The sequence below is a fragment of the Rhamphochromis sp. 'chilingali' genome (assembly GCF_963969265.1).
Source record: "Rhamphochromis sp. 'chilingali' genome assembly, chromosome: 4".
Taxonomy (NCBI): domain Eukaryota; kingdom Metazoa; phylum Chordata; class Actinopteri; order Cichliformes; family Cichlidae; genus Rhamphochromis; species Rhamphochromis sp. 'chilingali'.
In genome coordinates, this window is record NC_137948.1 from 20750240 (window position 1) to 20778026 (window position 27787).

The 27787-nt window shown below is 40.5% G+C and overlaps 1 protein-coding gene and 1 long non-coding RNA gene across 2 annotated transcripts in view; one reads left to right on the forward strand and one right to left on the reverse strand.

Annotated features, from left to right (window-relative positions):
* slit2 (slit homolog 2) overlaps positions 1–27787 on the reverse strand; it is a 118826-nt gene that overhangs the window by 82449 nt on the left and 8590 nt on the right. Inside the window, exon 4 of the mRNA XM_080879952.1 lies at positions 20498–20569. Within this exon, the coding sequence (XP_080736078.1) occupies positions 20498–20569 (72 nt within the window). The remainder of the gene's footprint in view (positions 1–20497; positions 20570–27787) is intronic.
* LOC308395205 lies at positions 22155–26390 on the forward strand. Its single transcript, XR_013971349.1, has 5 exons — positions 22155–22243; positions 22942–23007; positions 23358–23513; positions 23966–24058; positions 24356–26390. It is a non-coding gene; the product is annotated as an uncharacterized lncRNA (long non-coding RNA).

Consider the following 27787-nt stretch of genomic DNA (forward strand, 5'->3'; position numbering starts at 1 on the left):
ATTCATGACATGGTGGAAGCCGTTCAAATAGTAGGAGTGCACAAGCTAAACTAATGCAGCATGAGCATGCTAAGCATCAACACACGGCGAACGCATTTGTAAGGTCGCAATTCAGGGCTCAGTTGTCTTAAAGTGCCCTAGGCAAGATTTTCTGCAAAGTTTGATCAAGCTTTGTCTTGATGCATGCTCAGTGAGCCAGGTAAGGAAATCCCAAAAAGTTGATCAAGTTTGATCAAGCCCGGTTCCCTCGTCTAAGAGAAGAAATGGAATGTGGGATCCTCACATTGTAAACAGGTTAGTGAAGTGCAATCTTTATTTAAAAAACAAAAACAAACAAAAGAACAGAATAAACCACATATAATGACCTTTTCCCCCCTATTTTTCATTGTTCCATCTTTGGCATGTCTTTCCATTAAGTCAGATAGAAATACACAAGCAGAAAAAGATTTGTTCGCTGTCACATTTTTTTACTTCGATCGATACGAGCTGAAAGCAAAGGCGAGGGAGGAATGGGTTGGGTTCATGCAACAGGGGAACTGAGCGGTGGAGAGAAAGCAACACGAAGACAGGGTTGAAGAACGATGCTGGCAAAGAGAGTGGGGGGAGGGGGGAATGGGCATGTTATGACATCAGATGTCGTTAACCAATTAGGCGGGGTGTTGCAGGAGAGTGGTACCAGCAGCCACTAAAAGCCCCACTGTCACTGACCTCAGGAAGAGAGAATTTAATAACAATCTCCCCTTTCGCTTCATCCTCTCTCTGGCCAGCAGCCACTTCGGTAACGGCGGCTTTTGTCCTTCCTGAGCTGCTGAACCCTTATTTATGTTGAAGCTGAGCAAACCTGCCCATCTGGAGAGTTCGAAACCTGAAGCCCTGGCTACTTAAACCGAGTGTCAAGACTGCAGATTATTTGCTGATCGCTCCTCAGTTTCCACATGACCAGATTAGCAATTAGCTTTAATGACCTTCAGTCAGAAGGTGAAGCTGCAGGATGATCTCATTCTGGTTTTGAATTATTTTTTTCTTTTTTGAAGAGTGGGGGGTGTCATCGACACTTGAGTTTAAGTGAAGACCTGGAAAAGTGTCCGACTACTGCTTAAAGAGGGGCACTGCAGTTGAAACTGCATGAAATTACACAAACTGCAACGAAGAAGGATTTACAGTATGGCTATGATTCATTTCACTACATTAGAGGCGGAAATCTCTGTCTTTGAAACTGTCCTGCTAATGTAAAAAGACAATCTGTCCCAGAGCTTATAAGCATTCTCACAAATACAAGTGTAGCTGCTGCGCAAGAACAGCTGAGCTTTAGATTGCTCCAAAATCCCCTGTGACCATGGGTTTGGGCCAGAGGGGTGAAATAAACTTACCACCTGCTACTGGTAGTCCACACACAGACACACCACACACACACTCTTTTCTCTAACATCTGCCACTGCAGTCCCTCGTGTTTTACCAACACCGGAAACTTTCAGACTAATAGTCACAGCTCAAAGCAGCACTGCTTACAGTTTCCCAGCTTTTAATGGTTGTTCGCCTTACACCATTAATGCATATCAATCACCATAAACACACACACACACACACACACACACACACACACATGCAGAACGCACAGACAGCAGGATTTGTATCAGTGAGCTGTGAATAACAGCTCTGCACCGAGTGTTCAGCTGTTAAAAGTTCAGAGGGAGAGAGCAGAGTGATGAAAAGGAAAATAAAAGGAGGGAAAAGGGGGATGGAGGAGAGGAGAAGTACCTGCAACACTCAGGTGATTGCAGGTAAAAGAACAGAAACACCCTCGGAGACAATGCTGCGGTAAAACTTTGATTTATGGAGTGGGGTATGCCTTTTTTTCCTCAATGCTGCTGAGCAGAGATAACATCTCTACTAAACAGTAATTGGCATCCGCTATAAAAGTGGGAAGTTTTAAAGTTATATTTACAGCAGCTCCACCAGGAGGTCTCTCCATCGTCAAACTGCAGATGACAATGCAGCACATTTACTGATGAACTTGCTTTTATGGCTCAGGCATTCACAACAGTTGGCTGGAATTTGCGAGACAACCTGTTTAGCGCACAAAAAAGTGACTTAAGACACTAAATGTTTATTTACATGTAATCAATTTAAACCACATTTCTTTCCTAATCTTAACCAAAATACTGTTGACACTCTCTGTGGTTAGTTTTGGTTTCTAGTGTGAGAGACGATGTTTTGTTTTAGCTACATTGGCTCTAAATGTTGTCCAATCTCATCACATGACACCTAGGACTCTAACAGCAGGAAATATAAAGTTAGATTAATCACTCAAGAGAACTACATGCACGTGCCTTTTTTAAAAAAAAACTGGCTGAGGTTAAAGGAAAATCAAACATTTGATTGAGATAAATGCTTTTTAGAGGCCCGTGATTGAAGACATGGAAAGGTCATAGTTCACATAAGAGGATGGATATCAGCTGCGCGTGTTAATTAGTATGAGTCTAAACATTTTTCTGATTCTTTAATCCTTTAAAAAAATATTTTCTATGTGTAAAAACTGTAAATGTAAACAGTGGGCAACTTGAATACTTGCAGCTTTTGTTTAAAATATTAATAAAATAATTGACTGTATTTCAATTAAATGTTAGAGCAGCCAGTTTGTAATTCAATAGTAAAAAATAATGTAATTGAAGTCAATAAAACACTTTAAGACATTCCTCTTTCTTTAAAATATGAATGCAGACGATTAACTAATAATTTAGTTAATTTAAAAAAAATCACCAATTAAAAATCTAATAGCTGAATGATCTTCTCTACGCAATCACACTGAGTATTTGAGCAGTTGTTTAAGCTCTGGTACGCATATATAAATAAATATGTATGAAATTTCTTCCCAAAGCTTTGTCCCAGCATAGCTCATCTTTCTTTGTGTCTATCTGTGAATCACTTGACAAACAAAGCTTCTGTTACTACACTGGACATGATGCAGATAGCGGTGCATTTAAAAGCTTTGGTGAAATTCTGCCTCAGATTAAGTTGTGGATCAGTAGGTTCTAATATCTGTGCCAAGCGTGCATAGGCAACGGACATAGCTCAACAGCTATACAGTGCATTGTGCACGATGAATACGCTCCAACTGGAAGTCTGGATGCACACACACAAACGGTCACGGAAGACAAACAGCGATCAAACGTCCAGCCCCATCTCATCTGACTCTCTTTCATCTTTGCATGCTAATTAACCTTGACCTGAAAACTCCCAGTGTTTAATTGCTACCATGGAAATGACTTCCATTTGCACAACTGTCCACACACACACACACACTGTTCAATTAGAACCATCCATTCTGCTTGACTAGCAACAGTCATCACCATCAGTCTATCAGATATCACTTGTCTCTGTCTGTTTCTGCACCGCTGGTTTACAGACATGCAGACGGGTAGAAAAGTGTGTTCAAGGTGCAAATGTAAATTCAAGTCTTTCACCTAAGTAGAACTTTCAGCACCACAGTAATGTATAAATAATATTTAATTAAAAAACGTAATATATCCACAAGCTAGATTACTACTACAACTTGCTGTCTGTCTAAAATCATGTAGGTTAAACAGAAAACCTATGTAAGTATGTAATACAATGACTAGAAAAACCTTGGTACATTTGCTTCGTCACTTGTCACCACTGAACATCTGTGATACATGTGTAACAGAGAATTTTGATGATGCTAAAAAGAGTTTGCTGCGAGCAAACAGACTTGAAAAAAGAGATTTGAGAGTTTGAAGGTAAAAGGAGTCACAGAGGTGAAGACGGAAGAAAAAATAAAACCCAGCTAATTCAGAATGCTATAAAAGTCAGCCAAGCCAACCCAATGGCTGCTTTCTCCTGAGAAAGCTGATTGAGAGAAATGAAGCAGAGATAGGAGCACTGCCATAATTTTAGAAATGCAGATCCAAACTATTTTTCTTCCTCTGCATCAACCAGCTGCAAGATGATTCACAGAGACAGCAGCTTACAGTCATATACAGGACGTGCATGTAGACTTCAAATGAGGCTTGTCATGCCTACAATGCTGAACTTATAAACCCCCATAAACCTGCATGGGACCAGCATGCTAAACCCACAGACACACACACACACAGTGGGATTATTACTTGTGGTTTATGTCTGAACATGCCAGGTTGCCAGGCGGTAATGTGTTGTGGTTAATAACCCTTCCTCTCATCCCTCCTTCCCTCCTTCTCCATCTCATCATTCCTTCATCCCCCCCACATGAAGACTGCTGTTTGAGACTCACACACACACACACACACACACACACACACACACACACACACACACACACACACACACACACACAAATCATCTTTACAACCAGGCCTCTAACTTAACTGCCGCTGGTTTTCCTGGAGCCTCTGCGGATTGTATTGATTTGATCTGGAGTCAATGCCAGTCAGTAGGCATTGAGGATTTGAATTCTGCACTGAAAAGCCCAAAAAGATTCTCCAGCCTGAGCGAACTATGGGCTGTGTGTCCTTATTCATAACGGTTTAGGGAAAGACTATTATTTCAGTTGAATAATCAAACTTTCACTGTAATAAACTCACAGAATCGACAAGGTTAAAACAAGAAAAGCTTTTGGTTCGCAATGTGAAAAAAAAGCCTGCCCTTAACCGGCAGCAATTTTGGATGCCTTGAAGTAATGCTCCTCTTTTAAAAAGTGACAAAATCAGGTGTGGTGCCAGAGTAAATACAGCTTTGCCAGCAAGGAGATCGTAATTTGTGTCCTGTGTGGCCCTTTGCATTGATTATTTTTGTTTTTAAATTGTTTCTTACCTTTACTTTTTACTTTCTGAAGATGTTTAGTTCAAGAGAAGACTGCAGTTCCGATTACAGTACTGACCTTTGTCGCAGCATTGACCTTGCACTAAAAAAGCACGGTCACCTGATGCGTGTACGTAAATGTGACGCCAAAGACATCATTTAAAAGTGTATGTGACAAGCTGGGGGTGAGAACCACCCATAAACCCAGCGTGTCATGGCACTAAGACCAAAGGATACTCTGTCAGTATCTGTAAGACACCAGGGATTTCTTTTTTTTCTGTAGAGAGCAAAGGGGTTTTGTACAATTGTGTAAAGTTTGGAGGAAAAGCCAGATGTGATTCATCAAAGGGACTGATGGGCAGGTTAGCAGTCAGTTTGTGTCCAATTTCCTTATGACCTTATGGGAAAAAGGAAAACAATGGAAATAGAAGTTTTACTAAAAAGGGGATTTCCACCTCTCAAACAGTCCAGTGTCTTTTAACACAGCAAAGGCAAAATCCTCAGCTGCTAAGATGTCTGAGAGAGACGAGGGGTTACCTAGCAGGTCACTAAGGTAACCTGACAGGAATCTTATGTGCTCTGAATGCGTGCACACGCACACACACACACACACACTGATAGTAACCCACCCACCCAGAGTGCTGCTTGTAATTATGAGAGCTGTAAAACAGGCTGACATCATAGCTTTGGGCTGCTCATTCTCTCACCGCCTCGCTTTCAGACTATAAAATACTGTAGTCTTGTGAGCAAATTCACTGTTCAGGTGTCTGACTTTTTGCTGTTGCTTTTAATGAGCTGGAAGAACTGAGTCTCTTTAAAAATAACAGACATTATTGTATACATAGCGTCCTACAGAAATTCAGGTTTGACTACATGAACTCATTGTTCAGGAAACCAGTTTGAGATGATTCGAGGAAGCAGTCATTTGGGACATGGGTACACTTTGATTATAAAGGGATGGACATAGCAACAATACTACGATAAGCTATGGCATTAATTAAATGATGCTCAGTTGGTATTAAAGAGCACAAAGTTAAACAAGAAAATATTTCCTATATCATTACAACACCAGCATCGTGAGCAATTGATACAGGAAGAAAGGATCCATGCTTTCATGTTTTTTACACAACATTTAGACCCTACCATTAAAATATCACTGCAGAAATCAAAACTCAGCAGATGAAGTAACATTATCTGTCAGGAGTGTCAGTCAGTGTGGTCTTCTGCTGCTCAAGGTCTGCATATCTTGCTTGTAATGAGTATATATTTGAGTTACTGTAGTCTTGCTATCAGCTCAAAGTAGCCTTTCCATTCTCTCTCCTTTTCTGGCATCAAGAAGGCATTTTCACCCAGAGAACTGCCGCTCACTGGATATTTTCAGACGATTTCTCTCTCAGATGACTCTCTGTAGAGATGACTGTATGGGAAAAAGCCCTTTCTGAAATACTCAGACCAGCCCGCCTGGCACCAACAACCAGAAAACAGTCAAAGTCACTTAAATCATCTTTCCTCCTCATTCGGATGCTCAGGTTGAACTTCAGGTTGAACTTCACCTACTGCTCTTTGATTGCCTAATAAATATTTGTGTTAATGAGCAGCTGAACAGGTGTACCTAATAAAGTGGAAGTATCTCTAATGACCCACTGCATCAACCCTTTTTAAACTCCACTCTCAGTAACGTTTTAGGAAAATGCACTTTCTCCCAGGTTATGTGCGTTTGCTATGGTTGCTCTTGAGATTCAACCAGTTGCAGATACTTGATAATCAGGTGGGTCGCATGGCTAGAAAACAAAGGTGAAGCTAACTGCAAAAATGCGTATATCAACTCAAACTGCATCTATTCCTGAAGTAAATGAAAGGAAACTTAAAAATGTAATTAAACTAATTAAAAATGTGAATAATTGGTCTCAGAAAGCCATCAGCATGAAAGCTATCCTGACCATTCTGCCATCAGCCTACCTGCTACTACTGCACTGCTGTCTGCCTTCTGATTTAAAAGATATTTTGTTGGAGAGAAAATAATTTCCCCTTAGATTGTAATTTTAAATTCAGCTTTGTTGTATGGGAAAATATATCTTTAGGAGACAGTACACATACACACACATACACTCATAAAATAATTTAACAATGAACTCATCGTCTGGTGGAGATAGTGACAGCGGAAAGAGGAAAGTGATAAGAGTGAAAGAATAAATGAAAGGAAATTTGAGGCATGCCAAACTGTTTCCCACCTCCTGATACTGAGCTGAAATGTGAAGACAGGCAGGCAGACTTCTGATTGAAAACACTTAAAATGCACTGACATGTCACGAGTTGATAAGTACAGCCCGAAAAGAAAAACTGCCGCAATATAAAACAGAGCTTTGACTAAAAGTGTTCTGAGGCTGAGGATGAGATAAAGATGCATGAAGTGGGAACATGAAAGACAGACATCACGTGTGTCAAAACTGTGACAAAACATCTTAAATACTGAAGCTCAGAATCAGAATTTGGTGTTAAAAAAACATGTTTCTCTGCCAGTGAGCGTTCAGGTTGCAGGTGACCCTGATTTCAATTTGGTGCGCTTTGGCCCAGGAACGGGAAGAAACGTGTACAAACACACGCTGTCCTCTGTGTCTCCTCTTGTTGCTCTCTTCTTCGTGGCTCCCTCACTTCTGTCTGCCAATATGTCGTAATTGGATTTGTCTGAACGATAAAGATCTCTTTTTTGTATTACCATCACATTTAACCTCATAAAGGTCTGCTATAAGCAGGAATCCAAACACATGCCAAAAAAAAGGAAAGCGCGTGTGTGAAATATTTAAGAGGGCTAGTGTCGGGGAAAATGCTGTATTTTGTTTTTGGGAGAGGAAAAGCGAGAGAGAGAAGCTTCAGTACGATAAACCACAAAAGCCCTCCTTCGACTCGGCCCATTTAGGCCCATTTAGACACAACGCACTTGCAAGAGAGCGAGACTGAAAGGGGGGGGTGGGGGGGGTGGGGGTGCAAAAGTGAGGAAGTACATGAGCCTCAGTTATTGTTACTGCTTGACAGAGAAACAGAAACAGATAGACAGATGAAGAAAAAATAAGTGTGAGGTGGAAGGAGTGATATGAAATGATCAGAGTCCTAACTTGTCTGCGCATAGTTTATCTGATCACTCTTTCAGATAGCATCTGTTTAATCCTGTATTACCCAATCTTACTGGCATCCTCCGTGTGTATGTCAGTGTGTGTGTTCCCGAGAGTGTGTGTTCTTCAGTCTGACACTTGCTGAGAGGTCAAAGCTCTCTTGAGCAGCCGTCCAATTACGGAGGGCATGGTGTTACCGTAGAGATGAGAGAAAACTGTAATTGGATAATGACACATCAGAGTTGAAACCTGTCATTAGACACTCACAAAGACACACGTGTATGCACACACGCGCGCGCACTGGTCGAGCACCAACCTGTGATTACAAACCTGCTGATCCATCACCAGCCTCCAGCTACGGAGCTACAATGTCACATTTCTCTCTTTCTTGCTCACATTACTCTTCAGAAACCCTTCGTGCTCCATCTCTAACGGCAAAAATCACATTTGTTTCATATTTGAATATGTTTTTGTGTATTTTTTCTCTCCTTTGACGTTAAAAAAATTGCTTTTAAATTGGTTTTTAAAGCTTAAAGTTTTCTCAAAGTGTCAGCGAATGGACCTGTTGTTGTGGGCCTGAGCCCTCACATTATGTAAACATAGTGCGTTTTAATGAGCCTGGGTCGCTCTGGTCACTTCAAACACACTCAGCTTTTGGTGAAATAATGTGAGAGGCTCTAAACTTGCGAGCAACATCTCTGGGAGCAATCACTGGTCAGCTCCCAGTTTCCTCTCTTGGTTTCTTCTGCATCATTACCATGGATGAGGGTCTTGCATAAGCCTCTCCAAACCAATGTGTAGGCTCGGGGGAAGAGAGAGCTGGGGAGGGGAAGTGGAGAGGGTGTGTAGGCAAGAAAGAGTATGAGAGGGAAAAGAATTAAGAGAAAGGTGCTGGGGAGAGAAAGGGAAGATAATAGCAGTAAGGGGAATAAAACGGGGGCGCAAAAAAGACCAAGTGAGCAGGAGAGGCAGCTAGGGAGGGCAGTGAGGTTTTCTTTTGTGGTGATTGGAGAGTGACAGGGGTGCCAATAGAGTGGCCAGCGATGACGGTCCCACTGGAGAATGCCGGCTATGCCAGTGGAGTGGCACTAATGGAGCCAGAGAGGGGATGCAGTTGCCTGCCCCGGAGGGGTATATTGTGCAACTGGACAAGGCAGCTTGACACGGAGCCAAGATGGAGGATTAGAGGGGAGGGAGGGAGGCACCCAGGACAGAGAAAGACAGCCATGTTAGGTCTGCTGACTGATTGACATAAACTCAGCTCTTTCTGTCTTCCATTTAACTGCAGGCGAGCCTCAGAGAGCACTCAGGGTTTCTGGTTTTTGTCCTGACGTATTTTCTCACTCAGTGTTTTGCTACTCATAGAGTTTCCTGCCCAAAGTGTGAACATTGCAGCTGGTTGTCAAGCACAGTTTAGCTGCATCTGATCGCAGGAATGTGTTTGCTAATGAAAAAATAACTAAGATGATTTTGTTTCTTTCTTTATTGTTCCAAATGAATCCATCCATCCATTTTGTTCTGCTGAGCAGCACCAGGAGACTATCCCGACTGCCACAAGGAGAGACAAGGTACACCCTGGACAGGTTGACAGTCAGTCGCAGGGAGACAGACAACCATTTTTACTCACATTCTCACATCCAGTTAACCTAACTACATGTTTTTAAAGGGAAGCTATAGGACCCACGAGAGTCCTGATTTGAAATCAGGACTCTCTCTCAACAATGCTAACCACACCACCATCCTGGCCACTCCAAAATAATATTTTTAAAAACTGATGGTATGAATATTACTTTAACTCTCACCACCTTTATAGAAACACAAACACACACACACACACACACAACAAGAACAACAGCAACAAGTCCAAACACACGCTACATGGATGCACACAGCAAGCAGAGGTCAATATTGATGAGTAGGCATTTGTTTGATTGAGGTTAGCAGAGGAACATTGATGAATTATACTGATTACTCCATAATCTCTCCCATAATTCACCAGCCCTGCCGTCTCATCCATCAATATGGTGTCTGGATCTATAGCTCCAGATACCCTGAGGAGACCAACCACCACAGAGGGGCTGTAAGATGGGGGGATATACATCCTGCTGGCTCTAAGCTGCATAACACCGGCGTTTACCTCGTGTTATTAAGTTAAACACTGTGGCTAATGTGAATGAGGAGGGGAGAGGAAGTAGAGATAATAGAGAGCGAGGGAAGTAAAGAGGATGATTTAGGCGTTTTTGCTGGGAGGAATTGCCGCACACCGTGACCCTTAATAACACACAAGCAAGGTGAAGAAATGCTTTGATGATCTCGAGGACCTCACACACACCCACACAGATTCACACAGAATCTGTGCTCTTAACTACCTGCTTCCAGGTAAGCTCTTCCTGGCGTTGGATAGGTATGTAACCCCCCCTCCCAATAATCCACACTCGGGTTACACACACACACACACACACCTGGACACTTCTCTCTGACAGACTTGCTGGCTCCAAGCTTCAGGCTACCTGCCATCTACAGTAAGCACTGACATACCTCTCTCCTCTCATTTCCACAACACTCTTCCCTTAGTTCTCCACCTTTCTTTACTTTCGCTGCCCCTCACTTTCTCCCACTCCCTTGCTTTTTTTTCCTTTTCACGACTAGCTCACAATGGAGACGGCGCTTCTTTCTTCGCCCCGGTAAATTCCTCCCTGGTCTCTTTTTTTCCTTTTTTTCCCGCACCATTTAAGAGAGCAAACACGTCTCTAATCTTCCTCTTAAATACCCTTCATTCATTCGGTCTGTATCCACCCCTCCTCTTTCTGTGTGTTTTTCCAGGCGTAACTCTCACTCCTTGTGCAAGTTGATGGGCAAAGCAGCGCCATCGCTGCTGGCATGTCCATTATCCTGGATATTTCATTGGCTGACGCTGATGATCCCTGACCTTTGACCTTAGTGGCCTGAACTTTGACACTCACACGCCCTGGGCGGCAGGTGATTAATGAAGCTGCTAGCAGAAGACCAAATCAAGTAGTAAGAAACGGAAATTTGAAGGAAGATAAAACAAGAAAAGTTTAAATATTTAATAATATTTATTAAATCCCAAACGTGGGTAGAGAGGTGGTAATTTCAAACGAATGGTAAACATGAAACATGAAATCCATAACTCGTGGAAAGTTTGCCTCTTAAACTCTAAAGCCTATATTAAATAGAGTCTATGCAATGATTGAATAATTGCAACCAAAAAAAAAGCCATCCAGTGCAACATAAGACTAATCAACAGTACAACAGATTACATCCTGCAAAATTACTATTAAATTGGATCACAACAAAGCTGAGCAGCATAACCTTTATGGAGACAGACTTATTCCAGTCGGTCTATTAGATTCAATCTGGTCTTGCTAGGTGGACCTAATTAGGTCCTGCTGTTTTACACCATTAATGCAATGTTGTGCTACTAAAAAAAATGTAATTAAAAAAGCTTCAAACACATCTGCGCACACTTCCTGAGCTCCATCAAGAAACAAGTATGCTCTGGTTAAAGCCAAGAATTTTCATATCTTTACATTCTGTCTGTATAAGATAATCTTTTGTGCTGGTGCCCTCATAATAATGCCAGCACGGCTCTGGCAAGCCCTCTTTCAATCGCTTGAGAATGAATTACAGCATTGTGTTGGGATGTGAATGGCCAGATCACTTCTTAGGAATGAGTGGCCTTGAGCAATTCAGAATGGCGGGCGTGTGATTCATACGAGTGAGTCAGTGACACTCAACACCTCGACACTGTTGTAACTGTTCGTTTGCACTCAAGGTGAGACATAAAGTGTACCCAAATGACATGGGAAATGTCTGAAAACACACAAAGTCGACCACAAGAAAGCAAAATAACATCCCCCTATTCCCCCTATCCCCCCCCCTTCGGCTGGAGTCGATGTGTGTGATCCAAGAGTCCCAATGAAAACATTTCTCCGACAATATGTCTTTATGCATGCTGAAAAGATCTGAAAAGAGCTGTTTTCTCGTGTGTGTGCGCGTTCGCTCCGGATCGAATGTGTGTGAGAGTTTTTATATCTGTTAAAGCGCATTCAGAGAAACAGGAGGGGGCAGGAAATATTGCTGAATGGTAAATGCGATGTGTTTGTGTCAGTGTGTGTCTATTTTTGTTAGACAGCAGGGAAAGGGGAGGGGTCACCCGCAAGCGTCTTGGGCTGCAAAGGCTTAACTTCATTTCCTCAGAGAAACATAATGGCAGATATTTGCATATCGTATGTACACAAAGCCAGTGGCCAAACTGTGCTGCCAACAGATACGGATCTTTTTAAAAGGCAGGTCGGGGAAAAAAGACTACAAGTAAATAATTTGTAAAACCACATTTTGTAAAGTTAAAAAAATGAACTTTGATGCTATAAGTTAGTTCAGTTTATACCCAAATAGACTCCTTGTTGTGCATATTTTGGTAAATTATTCACTGGCTCTTTGGCTAATTAGACACTGCACCTGAAATCTCATAGACTCACTCTATACTCAGCAGCCACTTTATTAGTTACAACTTACAAGTACCTCTGTTAGAGCCCATTCAGAAGTTTTCATGGCATAGATTCAACAAGGTGGTGGAAACTTCCCTCAGAGATTTTAGTCCATATTGACATGACAGCATCACACAATTGAAGCATCTATCCACAATGTGACTGGTGAGCTGGGCTCAGGTAGGCTGTGGCTTTCAATAATCATTTGGTACCAAAGTGTGCCAAGAAATCCACTACAGCCCCACCACCAGCCTTAACCGTTTACACAAGGCACAATTGATCAGTGTTTTTAACTGAGACTCATCAGACCAGGCAACATGTTTCCAATGATCTACTGTTCAGTTTTCAAAGATTGTCCAAATTGTAGCCTCAGTTTTCTGTTCCTGGCAGACTGGATTGGACCCGGTGTGATCTTCTGCCGTTGTAGCCCACATGCTTCAAGGTTTAATGAACTGAGCATTCAGAGATAACCTTTTTCATTCCTTGGTTGTAACAAGTAGTTATTTAACAGTGTGGCCATTCATGAAATCAAATCCCAGTAGATCAGCAATTTCTGAAATACTCAGACCAACCAGACCACATTCAGTGTCACTTGATGCATCTTTCTTCCCACTTCTGTGGTGTTGTAATCTACTACCAGAGTACAAAAAACATCTCACATTTAAGTTTAGTGCGTATATGTGATTGATTATCTTGTGCATTTTATTAATTTGTTTTCCCGGACTCTTCAATAAAAGTAAATTATTGGATAATGACATCAATGAAAGCCACAGGCCAAAAACACATTGGTTAAGTTCCCCAAATCAAAGAGTATAAAAACAACTCCCAGCAAATCTCTTGCACAAACAGCTGTTCCATGTGGGACTTTTCATTAGTAAGCATTTAATTTATCATCGTTTCAGTCAGCGCGAGGGAGGACACTTTCCCTCCTCGGCCTTTTAAATCACCACGTGCTTAGATCTCCTGATTGGAACATTCCTCACCTTTGACCTCTGCTGGTCCATAAGGTCGTCATCTCTGTGGCAACTAAAATGCCCTAACGCTCTCTGTCTTAATTAAAAAACACTATTTACTCAGAGAAAATTTCATTTTCTTTACCTTTGACCTCTCACTTCCTTGTGTTTTCTCCCCCTCCCTCTCTGTTAGTTAACGGGGAAAGGCAAAATCTTATGAAAGATGCATCGACGCTGTAGTGCAACCATTATGATAGGCCTGTCGTCTCGGGCGAGTTTGTGTGTGTGCAGCAGGGTTAAGCTCTCGCACAAGACAAAGCCACAACCTTCAAGGCTGCTAAGCAACACTGCTGCCTGGTAAAGCCTCATCAGGGCACCGTTTAGCAGAGGATTAGAGACTATTACACACACATAAACACACATATATACACACACACACACCGCAAAATGTTGTTTCACCAGCTCATTAATTCGAACCTCGCTTTATTTCTGCTTAAATGTGCGAGAGACCTGACGTTCCACCTCTCAGTCAACTTTTCGATGCTGATTCTCCTTCTCAGTGGAGAGACAAGTGGTTTTTTTCCTCCACTCATAATTTTTGAAATTGATGAAAACCTTCGCTGTGTGCTGGAACAACGTGGTGATGAGATATTTTAAACATAAAAACTGAACCAGTTAGTAAAACTTAAAGGTCAAGGCTTAAAAAAAATAGAGACCCAGCAAATATCATTGTCTGATTTTTCTATAACAGTTTGGCTGATAACCCAATAATTAAATAATTACGCTGTATAGTAAATGATTTGATACCAAAGTGTAAATGCTTCGTGATGATGGAAGTGAAAAATAAACTCTTATTTATTGTGTGTATCTCCTCTCACACCAGAGTTTCGTGTTTTGTTTGTTTGACTGATGGTGCTTCCCCAAATGGGTGCACGTTAAACTCCTGTGTTTTCCCACATTTGCAACGGTGTCATCAGTCACCTGCAAGCCCACAATGGGACAATAGGAAGCTCAGAGTCGAGCAAATTGCCTAAAAGTAGGTTTTATGTAGTCTACATAAATCAGTGTTTCATTTCTTTTCCACGTAATACATGTTGCATTTCAAAATGAAAAAAACAAACATTCTTTGACTAATACATGAATAACATTCCTCCATCATGTTTTCTGTCAGACTGATGTTATTTTAGTTAGATTTTTTTGGCTCCCTTCTTCTGAGCCTGTCATAGTTTTCTACCGTCGTAACACAATACGCAGGAAAGCTAAAATAAAAATAAAGAAATCTCCTGTAGTGGCACCTGCTAAGCCATTGCTGTTGACCAGAAGTGTCCACAAAGAAAAAACTGTCACATGAATCTAGCCTCATACTCATACTCTTCAACTGTGGAAGCAGTGACCCATTCTCTTATCCTCCCATCACCCCATCCCTTTATCTACCCGTCTTTCATCTTTCCCTCTTTCATCTCGCTACTGAATTCTGTCCAGCAAAGGCAGACAAGAGACAGAGGAGAGGAAGCAAACCTAATGCTGCACTGTGTCTGTATGCACCTCTGACAAATCACAAAGGCTGTGGATTGTTTACAAAATGCATCAGAAACAGCTGTTCAGTGGTGGTTACGAAACAATTATTATATAGAAACTATAATATTTCAGTGATCTCAGCATAGCTAGCAGATATCTATATCCAGTTGAGCGCCTTTGTTATCGTTTATGACAGATTTTAAAAGGCTAAGAGGTTAAATAGAAACTAGGCAGTGGTTTCAAGACTTGCTGAGCATTTCTACAGGAATCAGTGGACAAAAAGCAGAATTGAAAAACCAAACATTTCATCTGTTTCCCACAGGTATTCAATGGCTGGCTAGCTGTCAAAGTTCTTGGGAATACACTTTCAATATTTAAACATATTAGAAATATATTTTCTGGTACAAATCAAGTAATATATAAACTACCAGGAACATTTTTAAAAAGACGTAAAGGCAAAGGAGCAGAAATAGGAGAAATGCACCATTCTAACTTTTATCTTTTATGTTTATAAGTCTATTCAGATAAAATTGTATGTTAATAAAAAAAAAATTTGTTAAAAGGTGAGCAGTAACTTGAAGACCTGACCATATTTGTGACCTTTTCTTGTTCTGTTGACTGAGCACTGTCCTATTGACCAAGACCAAACCTATCGTCCTTTTCTATCATTTCCTGTTTTGTGGTCAGAGGAACCCAAATTTGAAATTCTTTCTGGAAAACATGGACACCACTTCCTCCAGAATAAAAAGAAGCGGCACGATCCAGCTTGTTATCAGAACTCAGTTCAAAAGCCTGCAGCTCTGATGCTATGGAGGATGCATTTGTGTCTATGAAATAGGCAACTTGCCCATGTGGAAAGGCACCATTAATATTAAAAGTTAGACAAGTTTTAGAGCAATGTATGCTCCCATCCAGACAACCTTTATCTGAGGAAAGGTTCTGCACATCTCAGTGAGACAATGATAAAACTACATGCTCCATCTTTTCCTACAGCATGGGTTTGTGGTAGAAGCGTCCATGCACTGAACTGGCCTACCTGCAGACCACAGCTTTGGACATTTGGAGTATCATGAAACACAAATTACAAAAAAGAAGACCCACGACTGCTGAGAATCCCCTATCAGACGTTCTGCAGACCTGCAGATTGTCGCATTGTTGGCTTTTCACACTGGCTTTTTCAGAATTGAGGTTTGTATTGTGCTGTTCTGTTTCTTTGTTAGCTTTTCTTTATACTTGATCTATTATTAATTTTGTAATTTTGCTTGTGACGAAGGTCAATTTGGAGACCTGATGGGATGAAGCGTGGGGACCTGCCACAGTCAGAATGCATAAAACGGGAGATTTGTGCCTGTATGTGTATGTTCCGACCTTGTCTTTGTTTGGCTCAGGTAACTTTTGGTTATTGCCCACTGCAGTGAGATTTTACCAGCCTGTCTCTTTTTACAGACTCCATCTAATGAAGTGGCTCTGTTTAATCACAGTTTCTATAGTTGCTCTCTTTCTCTGAACAAACAGTCACAGCTGTGGCCCTCAGTATTATTGCAGGGTGGATTCAGTGTTCAACAATAGGCCAAGGGGGAAAAGGAGGGCTGTGTGTGTGTGTTAGAGACAGACACAAAGAGAGAGTTTTCTGGGGATATGCCCACCACATGGTGTCTCCAGATGTGTGTGTGCGTGTGTTTGTCTTCATAATCTAATGCAGTCTGGGCCCACGGGTGCTGGGGAAGCTGCGATCATGTGTAATGTGGGAGGTGAAGGATGGAGGGGTGCAGACACAGGTGTTGCAAATGAAAATGATGAAAAAGACACACGACTTTTTATTAGCAGTTAGACTTGCTGTTCCCTTTTTTATGTTTATGCACATCACATATCCACGACAAGCATGTTCAAACTCAAAACTTTGTTCTTTAGAAGCAGCTAATTTCCATCCAAAAAGCTGCAAAATGTTCACTGCTGGATTTCACTGGTTTTTAGCCATTATGGAGGAAACACAGATGTCAGTAAAGACATCAAAATTTACATAACTCTAGAGATATAATAGCTGCAAGCACAGGACACGCCATGAAATTTTATGGTCTCATCCTAACAATTCCTGTGATCTATCCCATTCTTCTACTTCCACCAACGGGCCAAAATTCTTAGAAATCTGGAGAAATATGTCAAATTCTTCAGTAGGTTGGCACAAAATTTGATACAAATATCCATGGCAACCAGTGAGCTACAGCCTTTTTGCCCAGTGACAACACTTCAGCATGCCATCCTTGCCAGGTAGCATGCTGGAAACATTTTTTTGCAGACCGAGCTCTGCTAAATTGTCGAGGGGACTGTCAAACATCACCTTTGATGCAAGCAATATGATAAAACATCTGACAAAGCATTCAAGGAGTTTACTAATGCGAGCAACAAGTAAAAGTGTGAGAATATGTCCAGAGACAACCCACGGTGTGTAAAAATAACATAAGCTCTTACCAAGTACACTGTTTTTGAAAAGCAGCTATTGTCAGCTGTAGATAATACAGGGTTTTATTGTCTTCTCACTACACTGGAGCACAAGTATGAGCATGTCAGCTGTCACCACATCACAGAAACCTTCTTTCCAAAGTTGCAAGGCTTTAGGAGAAAGCACACAGCAGCCTTTTCTAGGACATTTCGACCTTCGGCTTCACGGCTAATATTTGGACGGTGTCATCCAGTTTAAAGTTTAACCGAGAAATGGATGAATGAGAAATTCAGTGATCAGAGAGACATTCTGTGTGCACAGTATAAATATTCATGCAATAACTGGGCCACTGCAGGTGCTTTTGATGATATGCTTCAGTTGTGAGTCATTTGAAAAAGTTGTGTTCATATTCCGTTCATGTTGTATTCTAGCACAATAAAAAACAACTGGGTTTTTTTTAGTCTAAATATTTAGTTTGATAAAGATTTGAAGCAAAAAAAACAGCCTATAAATATTAAAACAAGACCTGCACTATGCTGCATTCTTTCACTGAGCAAAGGAGGCTCCTATTTGCTTCCAAATATCTGCTTAAAAACCTGCGTGACAACATGCTATCTGTTCTTCCTCCATTTCTGTTCTTCCTCCAGGCATGCCCACCAGGTTGGGCATGCCTTAAACGCCTCACACAGTAGGCATCCAAGAGGCATTTTAATCAGATGCCCGAATCACCTCAACTGGTTCATTTTGATGCGACTCTACTCTGAGTCCCTTCTGACTGATCAGTGAGAGGGGACTCATCCCATCTCCATAGCTTGCATCCGCAATCGCTTTCTTCCAGTCACTACCCAGAGCTCGTGACCACAGATGAGGCTAGTGATGTAGATCAACCAACAAATCGACAGCCATGCTTTTCTTCTGTCAGTGTCTTCTTCCACTCTCTTCCTACTCTTGAACAAGACCCTGTGGTACTTAAACTCCTCCACTTTGGTGCTCCACCCTATTCCATCTGAGACCCACAGCCTCAAACTTGGAGGTGTGAACCACTCGAGTTTGAGCTGGTGAAGCCAACAGAACTACATCATCCTCAAAAAGCAAAGATTAAATCCCGAAGCCACCAAAGCAGACACCCTCCACTCCTGTCTGCGTAGAAATTCTGTTCTTATTAACTATGAACAGAACCTGTGACAAATCCAACAAACCCACGGGAACAAGTCTGAATCATCTCCAGCAATATGGATCAAGGTCTCCCTGCAGTTCTACAGTAATCAAATGGTGCGTAGCATACTAAACGAATTTATGTAGAACATCAGATGGCACAACACTCTCCAGTGTGCTATATGCCAAAGTTATGTTACCCTTACTATTGCAGGTTAACAAAATTCAGGCATGATTCATGCTCAGACTTGTATTTCACTAAACAAACTAACTGCACAAGTTCAAAGGCATCTCTCACACCTGACCTCAAAACAGTTTAAATTAGTCCCGAATGCCTTAAACCGCTGTGCTGAGCAAAGATTGAACACATACCATAAATACTCCTGTACACACACACAGACACACACATACACAGATTTTCCAAGCCCCAAAAACAGTGAAAACATAATTTTCATAATAGCAGGTTGAGCAAGTGTTCATTTATAGAAGTACTGTTGCAAGAACCAAAGCCGGTCAAGTTAGCACATACCTACAACCCTCAATATAAAACTTAACAAGATCCCACTTCAGAGGTTCTCAGGGGTTTCTCGTTGCGATTTCTAAAATTAAAATAAACTGTAGGGGGTGTAGAGAAGCAGACGTAGGATTTAATATTGACCAAACAGCCTTAAATACTATTGGCCAAACCTCTGTGGTCGCCATTCAAGCTGAATGAGTTCCATACATCTGAGAAACCTGTTTAACAGCATTTTTCTGTGGAAGTTTGCGTTTTTTTTCTTACTCTGTTCACCGTGGGTTTATAATTTAATCTAATTCTGAGAAATAACAACACAGCAGCTTAAATGTGGTTCTATGGAACGAGCTGTGCCGGTTCAGATAAGATGAGCTGCCATTGAGGGGCTCTCCTCTAAACACATACACCTGGAGGACTGAGGCTCGCACAAACACATGCATATAGAGGCAGATATACACTCGCACTCAACTTGTCTACAACAAGCTGAGCACAGAGCAATATATCCAAGTAGTATTTTTACCTCAGCCCACACGCTGAGCAAAATGCCAGCTCTCGGCCTTGGGAAACACACACGCACACATTTGCTCAAACACAGGCAGACACACACCCTTAGACACAACAGGTCATGCCCAGCCGGCCACTGCGGCAGCCGCAGAACATAAACAACTTTCACACACTCTGAATCATCTGAGCATTTCAATATTGTTTCAGATACTGTAAATACATTCAGCCACTCATATAAATATATGCAACCATAATTATTCCCTGAGACCGCAAATGACCGTGACGGGAAGTTAGTTCCCACAGTTTCAGTGGCGTTGCAGCCCAGCCCTGTAGTGCTCGGTTTGCAGCGCAGACGACGGGGCAGCGAGGGGAGCGGAAGGTGCTCGATGACAACAAACAGTGGTTCGTCGGCTTCAATGCAACCTGGAACATTTATGTTCTGTAACGAAAACTGTTTTCTGCCCGTGAAACACAAAATGTAACTTCAGGAGGGAAACCTGTTCACTGCTTATACCAGTAAGTCGGTCATGCTCACTTTCTCCTCTTCATCCTCTCCTACACAAGCACACACAAGCACACATACACACAGATACACACCTCTCTCCCAGTGGGCAGCAGCTGTTGGAGTGCTAATCTCCATTAGCTACTGAACTGGCTTTTATGGAGAGAGCCATGTAAAATCTGCTCTCTCACTTCTCTCACTCCTTCATCCAAGTGAAACACCCAGACTGGGTCACACAGCAAAACCTCATTGTTTTTTTTTCTCTGCTTTGCAGCATCTGCAACATACATTTTCACATAATTTTGAGTCCTATTCAGTGAACTGTGCAAACGTTGTGGTGATATACACAAACACACCATTACATGAATCCAAAGTTTATCTAGATCATCTTAAGGCTTCTTAGCAAAACATACTAATAGTTAGAGAATATTTCAGTTAACCATGGAGGGCAAACGAGTGACGGACAAAAAAAATAAATAAAAACACGACTTACAGTCTGTAAAGCTTCGTTGTTCCCAGGAAAAGCAGCTCGGGAAAGACAGCCAGATTATTCCGATTCAGGCGCCTGCAGAAATACAACAGGAATTAGGGAATAAACTCGACCTTGCTCGTTCCAAAGACTGCGGTTGGATGCTCGTACATTTGTGTATAATTAGCTGTTTTAAAGTAGGATTTGTGTTTCCTGGACTTTGTATTAAATTCTGTTACACTGTTTTGATTGTAATACGATTTGAGAGCATGAAATAATTGGGAGACTGATGGAGACACACATACGTGGTCATGCATGGACACTGAAAGAAAACGGTTATCCATGATTTAGGGGTACAACATGGCTGCCAGACAAACAGTGAACTCGAGAAGGATGGAGGGAACGCAGGCGGAGGAAGACGAGGGAAGGGGTTCAGATGGAGGGAGGGCGGAGGGGCGTTTTTGCCACAAAGACGGAGGAGAGGGGACGATGTGGGAAAAACAAACAGGCAGTCTGGCCGGGCTACCGAATGTGTGAAAAGGACCCCACTGAGTAAACAAGGCCCTCACAGGGGAAGAACTCACAACAACCCATCACGCACACACACGTACACACACACACACAGTGGAGACGACTCGAGTGAGTTTAATAATCTGGGTGCGATCATTTAACCCTGGTTGAGTGGAGTGAAGAGGTTTGTGTGCAGTGTGTGTTGATGTGTGTGTGCTTGATGTGTGTCAGAGGAGAGGGAGGCAACAGAGTGACACAATGAGAGACAGGCTGCTGAAACAGTTTAACCCTGACACAAACACACCCGCACACACTGACAGGCTCAAACGATGGATGCTGAGCTGGGTGCTACTGGATGGGAATGAAGAGAGGAGGAGGGGACGAAGAAAGAAAACACGGCAGGAACTAGAAGTTACTTCAAACTAAGAAGAAAACTTGAGTGTGATTTATACAAAAAAAACATACGAACTAACAGAAGTACTACACATTTTCAAACAAAAACACCAGCTCCTTTCAAAACTTCCCCAAATCTCTTTTTCATTCTCTCGTTGACTTTTTCCTCTTAACCTTTGTCTTTCACCTCTTTTTGCATCACTAGAAGCCGATGTGGACTTAAATAACGTCACCCCCTCTGTGTCCATCTTCCACCCACAAGAGCACAAATATGTGAACGTGCCCGCGCGCACACACACACATTCACACTCCACAGTTACATCAGAGGCTGCTTAAATATTTAACGTCCCGCAGAAATGATGTTTCTAAATTATTCACTCCTCTTCCGTTAACGCTGCTTCTGGCAGCTAAGAGCCCCACACGGCCCCACGGAGAGGCACACTCCCCCTGTAGGTCCTGCCCAGCCATGAGCGCCCGTTAGTGGGCTAGACATCCCCCTGGGAGAATGTACGGACTGCACTCAAAAAAATGAATGAGGTGGATTGTTCAGTGTATATTAATTATTTATTTTCATTTTACTTAAAATATATGTTTTTGTTAAGTTAACATATGTTTTTCTAATCAAGTCTACGTAATTGTGTCTATTATTCAACGTACATAATACTAATGTGTTACTTGATCGCATAACATTTAAGTCAATTAGGATCGATATACCTTGTATATCCACAAGGTGGCAGTAATGCAAAAACAGTTGTAATGAAACCGCGCAGAACAAGAAGGTTTCACGGCTTGTGCCTGCTCATGCGCAAGACTTCAAATTTAACTGAAAAAGGCTGTTTTGGCGCCAAGCTGCTGTTTCTTTGAGAGGTAAGACCACTTTTTTCTTTGACTATGTTGTGTAGTATCTATATGTCCAGCATGGTTATATTTTGCGTTTGTCTTACAAGACATGTTATATCGTTTGCGTGTGCTTGTTTTACATTAGTTTTACTGGGTCCTGGACATGTTTATTTTGTGGACTGTGTAAGAAACATTTTTATTGTTTTTTGTTTTATTAAGGGATTAGCTACAGGGGTTCATGGGGTTATTCTTTCAGGGGGTTATTTTTCCATTTGCTTTCTTGGGATTCCTTTTCTGTAATCCGAGAGTCGGAAATATCGAATAGGATAGCAAGGATAGCATAAAGTGACATTTAAAATCCAAAAAGTCAAGGGCGAAAGCCACTGTGACACCATTGTTCTGCTCTATCAGTAATCTGTATTATGTAAAAATGGTCTGTAAATACAGCATGTTTCCTAGCGGAGTTATACATATCAATGTAGTTATAAATTACAGTTTGTGAAAGTACACACTTAATTTTTTTAATAAAATTATTCAAGACATATGAGTGGACAGACAATGGAGGTCGACAGACCTGGTGATAATTGCTTCTATAGAAAGTTAGCACATGGCAGTGTCAATCTCTTGCTTTTCTTCTGAGTAGTATTTTATTTAGTTGTAATTCAAACAATAATTTGCTTCTTGAAATTAAGGAATTAATTATTTTTTTTCTTTATAAATCTCAGATCCTGCCTTTACCTGCTCCCTCCTATACTGATGTGGTGTATGTGGTATTGCTGAGCTTGTATGTGGTATGTGAACTGTTATACTTTTAAAAACAAAACTGTTTTATAAGTTAAGTTTTCTTTTGTGACCCATCCCATGCCCCTGTTATTTCGTCTCCACATCTGAACCATGGTAAAGGTTGCAGTTCAAGGGCCTGAGGCATGAAATTCTTTTCAGATCAGCTGTGATCAATATTTTTTGGAACTTGATAAATAACAATAAAAGCTGTAATGGCTCCATTAGCATTTTGTGTAAATGTTTGTGTTAAAATTATAGCTTTAATGAGGTCTTACTACATTAGTTTTAGTTTGTATATGTGTACATATAGTATGTATATTTACAGTACAGTATGTTGTGTTTGTTGACATATTTTCAGGTGGAAGCAGAATATGTGAGGATTACTACTGCTGCACATGTTCCAAGGCTTTTTACACAACTTGACCAATACACTGACCAGCTCATAAAAGTCTTCAAGAAAAAAGGAGGCGTTGCAGGGAAGAAAATTAGACAAACTTTGGCCCCAGCCACACAGGTGCGTTATTCTGTTGGTAGCAAAATATTATGGCTAATAAGATCATTTTCAAATTTAAACAGCTAGTGTATGGTAGCTGCACAGTGCACTTACATTTATATTAAGCAAGACAAAGTTTGGTACTCAAAACGTTGGAAAATTTAAATTACCTAAACATATGTAAAATCTGATCCCTTGATTTAGGTTAAACCAGAAGTGAATGTTTTTATGTTATGTTTTGAATGCAAAAAAGATGATGTATTAGTTTGTCTTTACCTCCATTATGGACATATATAATGTGGTGGAAACCCTGCCCAACAGGTTAACTATTCATGTCCATGTGATGATTAGTTGGTCTTGTGTACATGTCTATCTGTGCAGTGGATATGTCATTCATTTTGCGTATAATGTGAGTTTCTGTCATCCTAAAGTATATCTGTTTTCTCTTCCTGTATCTCTGCCACTCTCTACAGAAGGAAACCATTGAAAAGGGGAGGGAGTGTGTCCTCAGGGCACTACCTTTTTACCTGAATGAAGACCCAAGCATCCTCTTCAAAGAATAATTGGTTGGTAATTTTAGTTTAGTTTTTTATCTGTATTAAACCAAATTTTGAATAACTAATGTTGTTGCATGTTGTAATGTTGTTGTTGTTGTAATTTGCATGGAACCTGTTTAAATGTTTTGGGAAATCTTCTTGTATACCCAAACTATTTATATTTATCGTTGAATCTGTAGTCTGAAATAGTGGCGCACTGGGGTGCATGTTCCTAATATTGTGTTTACGTCATTAAAGGGTAGCTTTGGCCCTTTTTCTTTCTTTTTTTAAAACTGGATGCCATTTTTCTATGTTTTTGTGTCTAAGCTACAGCTGTTCAGAGGGAGCTGGAACAAATTACCCTTGCTATCTTTACCATCGAAAGAGCTGATGCCAGCACTCCTCCAGCCGATGTGGGTGTAAGCGCCAGACGTCTGCTTTATATTTTTATTTACGATTGAGTTCATGTTTGTTTTATAATTCATAGATTCATTACATAAGTCATCTTTTCAGGATTAATAAATGTGAAAATATATGTGTTTACATAAAGTAATTTTAAGTCACTGTTTTGGGATTGGAACCTAAAAGGGGGTACCTCTCACTTTAATTATGTAAGTGCAATAGTAGCATGAAACCCTGTGTGAGAGGGAAGGGGAGGAGCATGGACAGAGAGGTTAGGAGTCTCACGGTTTTCTGACCGTGTGCACAGCTAGTTCTGGATAACTGCTATTTTTTGGAACTTTCATGCTTTTTAGGAAGGAGTTCATTGTTACATCTTCCGTTTGTAATAAATAAACAGTCTTCAAATCATAATGCAACTGGAAGCATTTCTTTTGGAAACCAGGAACACGTGTCAGCCATAGACTCTTCTTTTTTGAACTTGGTTTATTGGAAATTACCCTACAGTGGGTATAACCATCTAGTGTGTCCTGCATGACCTGGAAGACCTGGCCTCTGCATGTGCACTCTTAATGGGTGGGATATATGCACTGAATCTCAGTTAACCTCAAGACTGAAAGCTAAGAGACAATCAAAAGTATTGAGATTTAAAGGATTTAATTGAGAGATGATACTGCACCAGAAATGTTGAAGGGTGGTGTGTATATTAGCGTTCAAGGCATATTGTTATGAGGTGGAAATATGTTCATATTCAGTTTGTGTTACATTGTGTGCATTGTAAAGGTAATTGCAATACATACTAAAATTAAGGGTAAGTTAGGAGGTTGATCTGATATCCTCGTGTTGGTGTTGTTCCCAGATCATCATACTAAATGTTGTTCCAGGATCAACATTGCAAGTGACCAATCAGAATGTTGTGACGTCATACTTTTGCGACTTCGGGAAAAACCGGCGTAAAACAAAAAACTGTACTTAAGCTGCGTGAAACCGCCTCTGTCCGCCGATCAACTGACCCTAACCCTAACCGTAACCCTTTAATAAACAGTAAGCAGAATTGATATTGTCCTTGCAACATTGGAATTTCATAAATGCACGAATGGCTTGGAATAGAATAACGTCACAACAATGTGATTGGTCACTTGCAATGTTGAACCTGGAACAACATTTTCATGATGGTCTGGGAACAACACCAACACGAGGATATCAGATCATCCAAGTTGGGAATGCAGGATGAATGTATATTTTGTGGACTTTTAAAGACGAACAATTGTTTCCATGTTAAAATGTTTCCATCTGAAGTTTTTTGCCCAAACACTGGTAAAATAAATGTTGACAGTGGCGAGTGTTAAATGGTTACTGCTGTGCTGTTGCAAAAAAACTGAACGCTGACAAGCTGTTTTATTGTTAGACCATAATGTTGGCATGTTTTGTTAAAGTTTTATTTGGGATGGTGATGTAATTTTCTTTGATTGCTAATATCAGTGGACTATTTATTATTATTATTATTATTATTATTATTATTATTATTATTATTATTGTTGTTGTTGTTACTTTTTTTTTTTTTAATTGTGGCTGTTGAGGTGGACACTTCACTTTGCATTGTTAAAGGAAAGCACTTCATTGGCATTGTGTTACTGGACTGACCCTAAGCAATCATTGCAAATAGCAACTTTGCTATCCATTTTAGACACTAAAAGAAAAAAACACTCACAGACCTTACTAGCATCACATGTGCATAACTCAAGTGTCATCTTATCAATGTGTTATGTGATCTTCAATGCGTTTTTGTTTTTTTTTTCTTCTATTTCTGGTAGATACAGACATTTAATTTAAAGTCTTGATGTTGCATCTGTCTACATACTGTTAATTACTAACCCTAATGAGCTGTTGTGTTTTATTTTGGACTGGGTTTACACAAATGCTCACTGAATGTGTTGGCAATAAAATAAATTTTAAAAAATAAGTTGGATGTACTTAATTCATTTGTGTGGAACCTGTTGACAAAATAGATTTATGTAAAACTAATTAATAAAACACAAGGTGGCTGAAAATATAATATTTGAATTAATCTAACTTAAATTTAACATTTTACTGCCACAAATAAGAAATGTGTTGAAGTAACTAATCTAAACTATCTAACCTGAAAATATATCATCTATGTTCATACAACATAACTTGATTTAGTTAGTCTTAAATATGTCTTGTTAATCTTAAGTAGTTTTTTTAAATTAGATGAACTAAAGATTTTTGCTTTAAACTAACATAATTCAATTTCGTGGAACCTGTTGACAAAATAATTTTAATTAAAGTCAACGTTTCATTTTTTTGAGTGTGGTGTTCGAGGTAGGGAGGAGGAACGACAGCAGAGAGGTGGTATGAGCTCATCGCCTTAAAATAGAGGCAATGCCGTCAGACTAGGAAACACGAAATGAAGTAGAGACAGGACACAGAGATCAAATCCAGTCTGCTCCACGGTGCTGCCGAGATATCAGTGTGTTTTAATTAACCTTTTATTCATTTCTTCACTAGAATATCCGTCTGATCATCACATTATCTATAATATATTTAGCAATTAGCAACATAGAGATTGTTCAAATTTACAGACCAGGATTCCCGTGCAGAGTTCTTCTGTTTTTCCTGCTTTAGTTCTACAAATATTATAAAAGTCTGAAACGGTTTTACTTTCCTCGCACACTCTCACACATTACAAACAAGGTGATATCAAAAACAGATCATTTATACTTCTGATGGGCAGCTCCAAATACAGTGATGTAGAAAAAAAGCAGCCAACAATTATTTTCACGACTAATTTATGCACTGAATTAATTAAATCATTGAAATTAATTTAAAAAAATTAACTTAGTTATTTACAGTAGACTGTAACAGAAACAAACCGCCTGCCATACTTAAAATAAATAAAAGGCTACCATCATACGTAACCAGACATTTCAGCCAATCATTGCAACACTGCATATGAACATAACACGAATAACATTAAAGTGCGCTTGCCACGAATTTTCTTATTTTAAACATTAAACATTGCCAAAGTTTCAAATATCGATTTCAGTGTTTGTACAAATAATTCCCGTGAGCCAGAAGCTTGGCCTTCAGACTGAGTGTCCCATTTCGGATAGCGTGTGTGTGTTTTTCTTCTCTACTCATCTCTACTTTCTTGCTGATCAAAGTTTCTGTTTCTGTAGGGCAGCCAATCAAAAGAAAGTTGGCTTCAAAAGAGGGTGGCCTTCAAGGTTGAGGAGCTAAAGTGTTTTGTTTCAGCGAGCAGATGAGAGGGAGTGAACCAGCATCCAATATAAGATAAATAAGGATTATTTTAAACTTTGAATTAAGGAAACTCTAGTG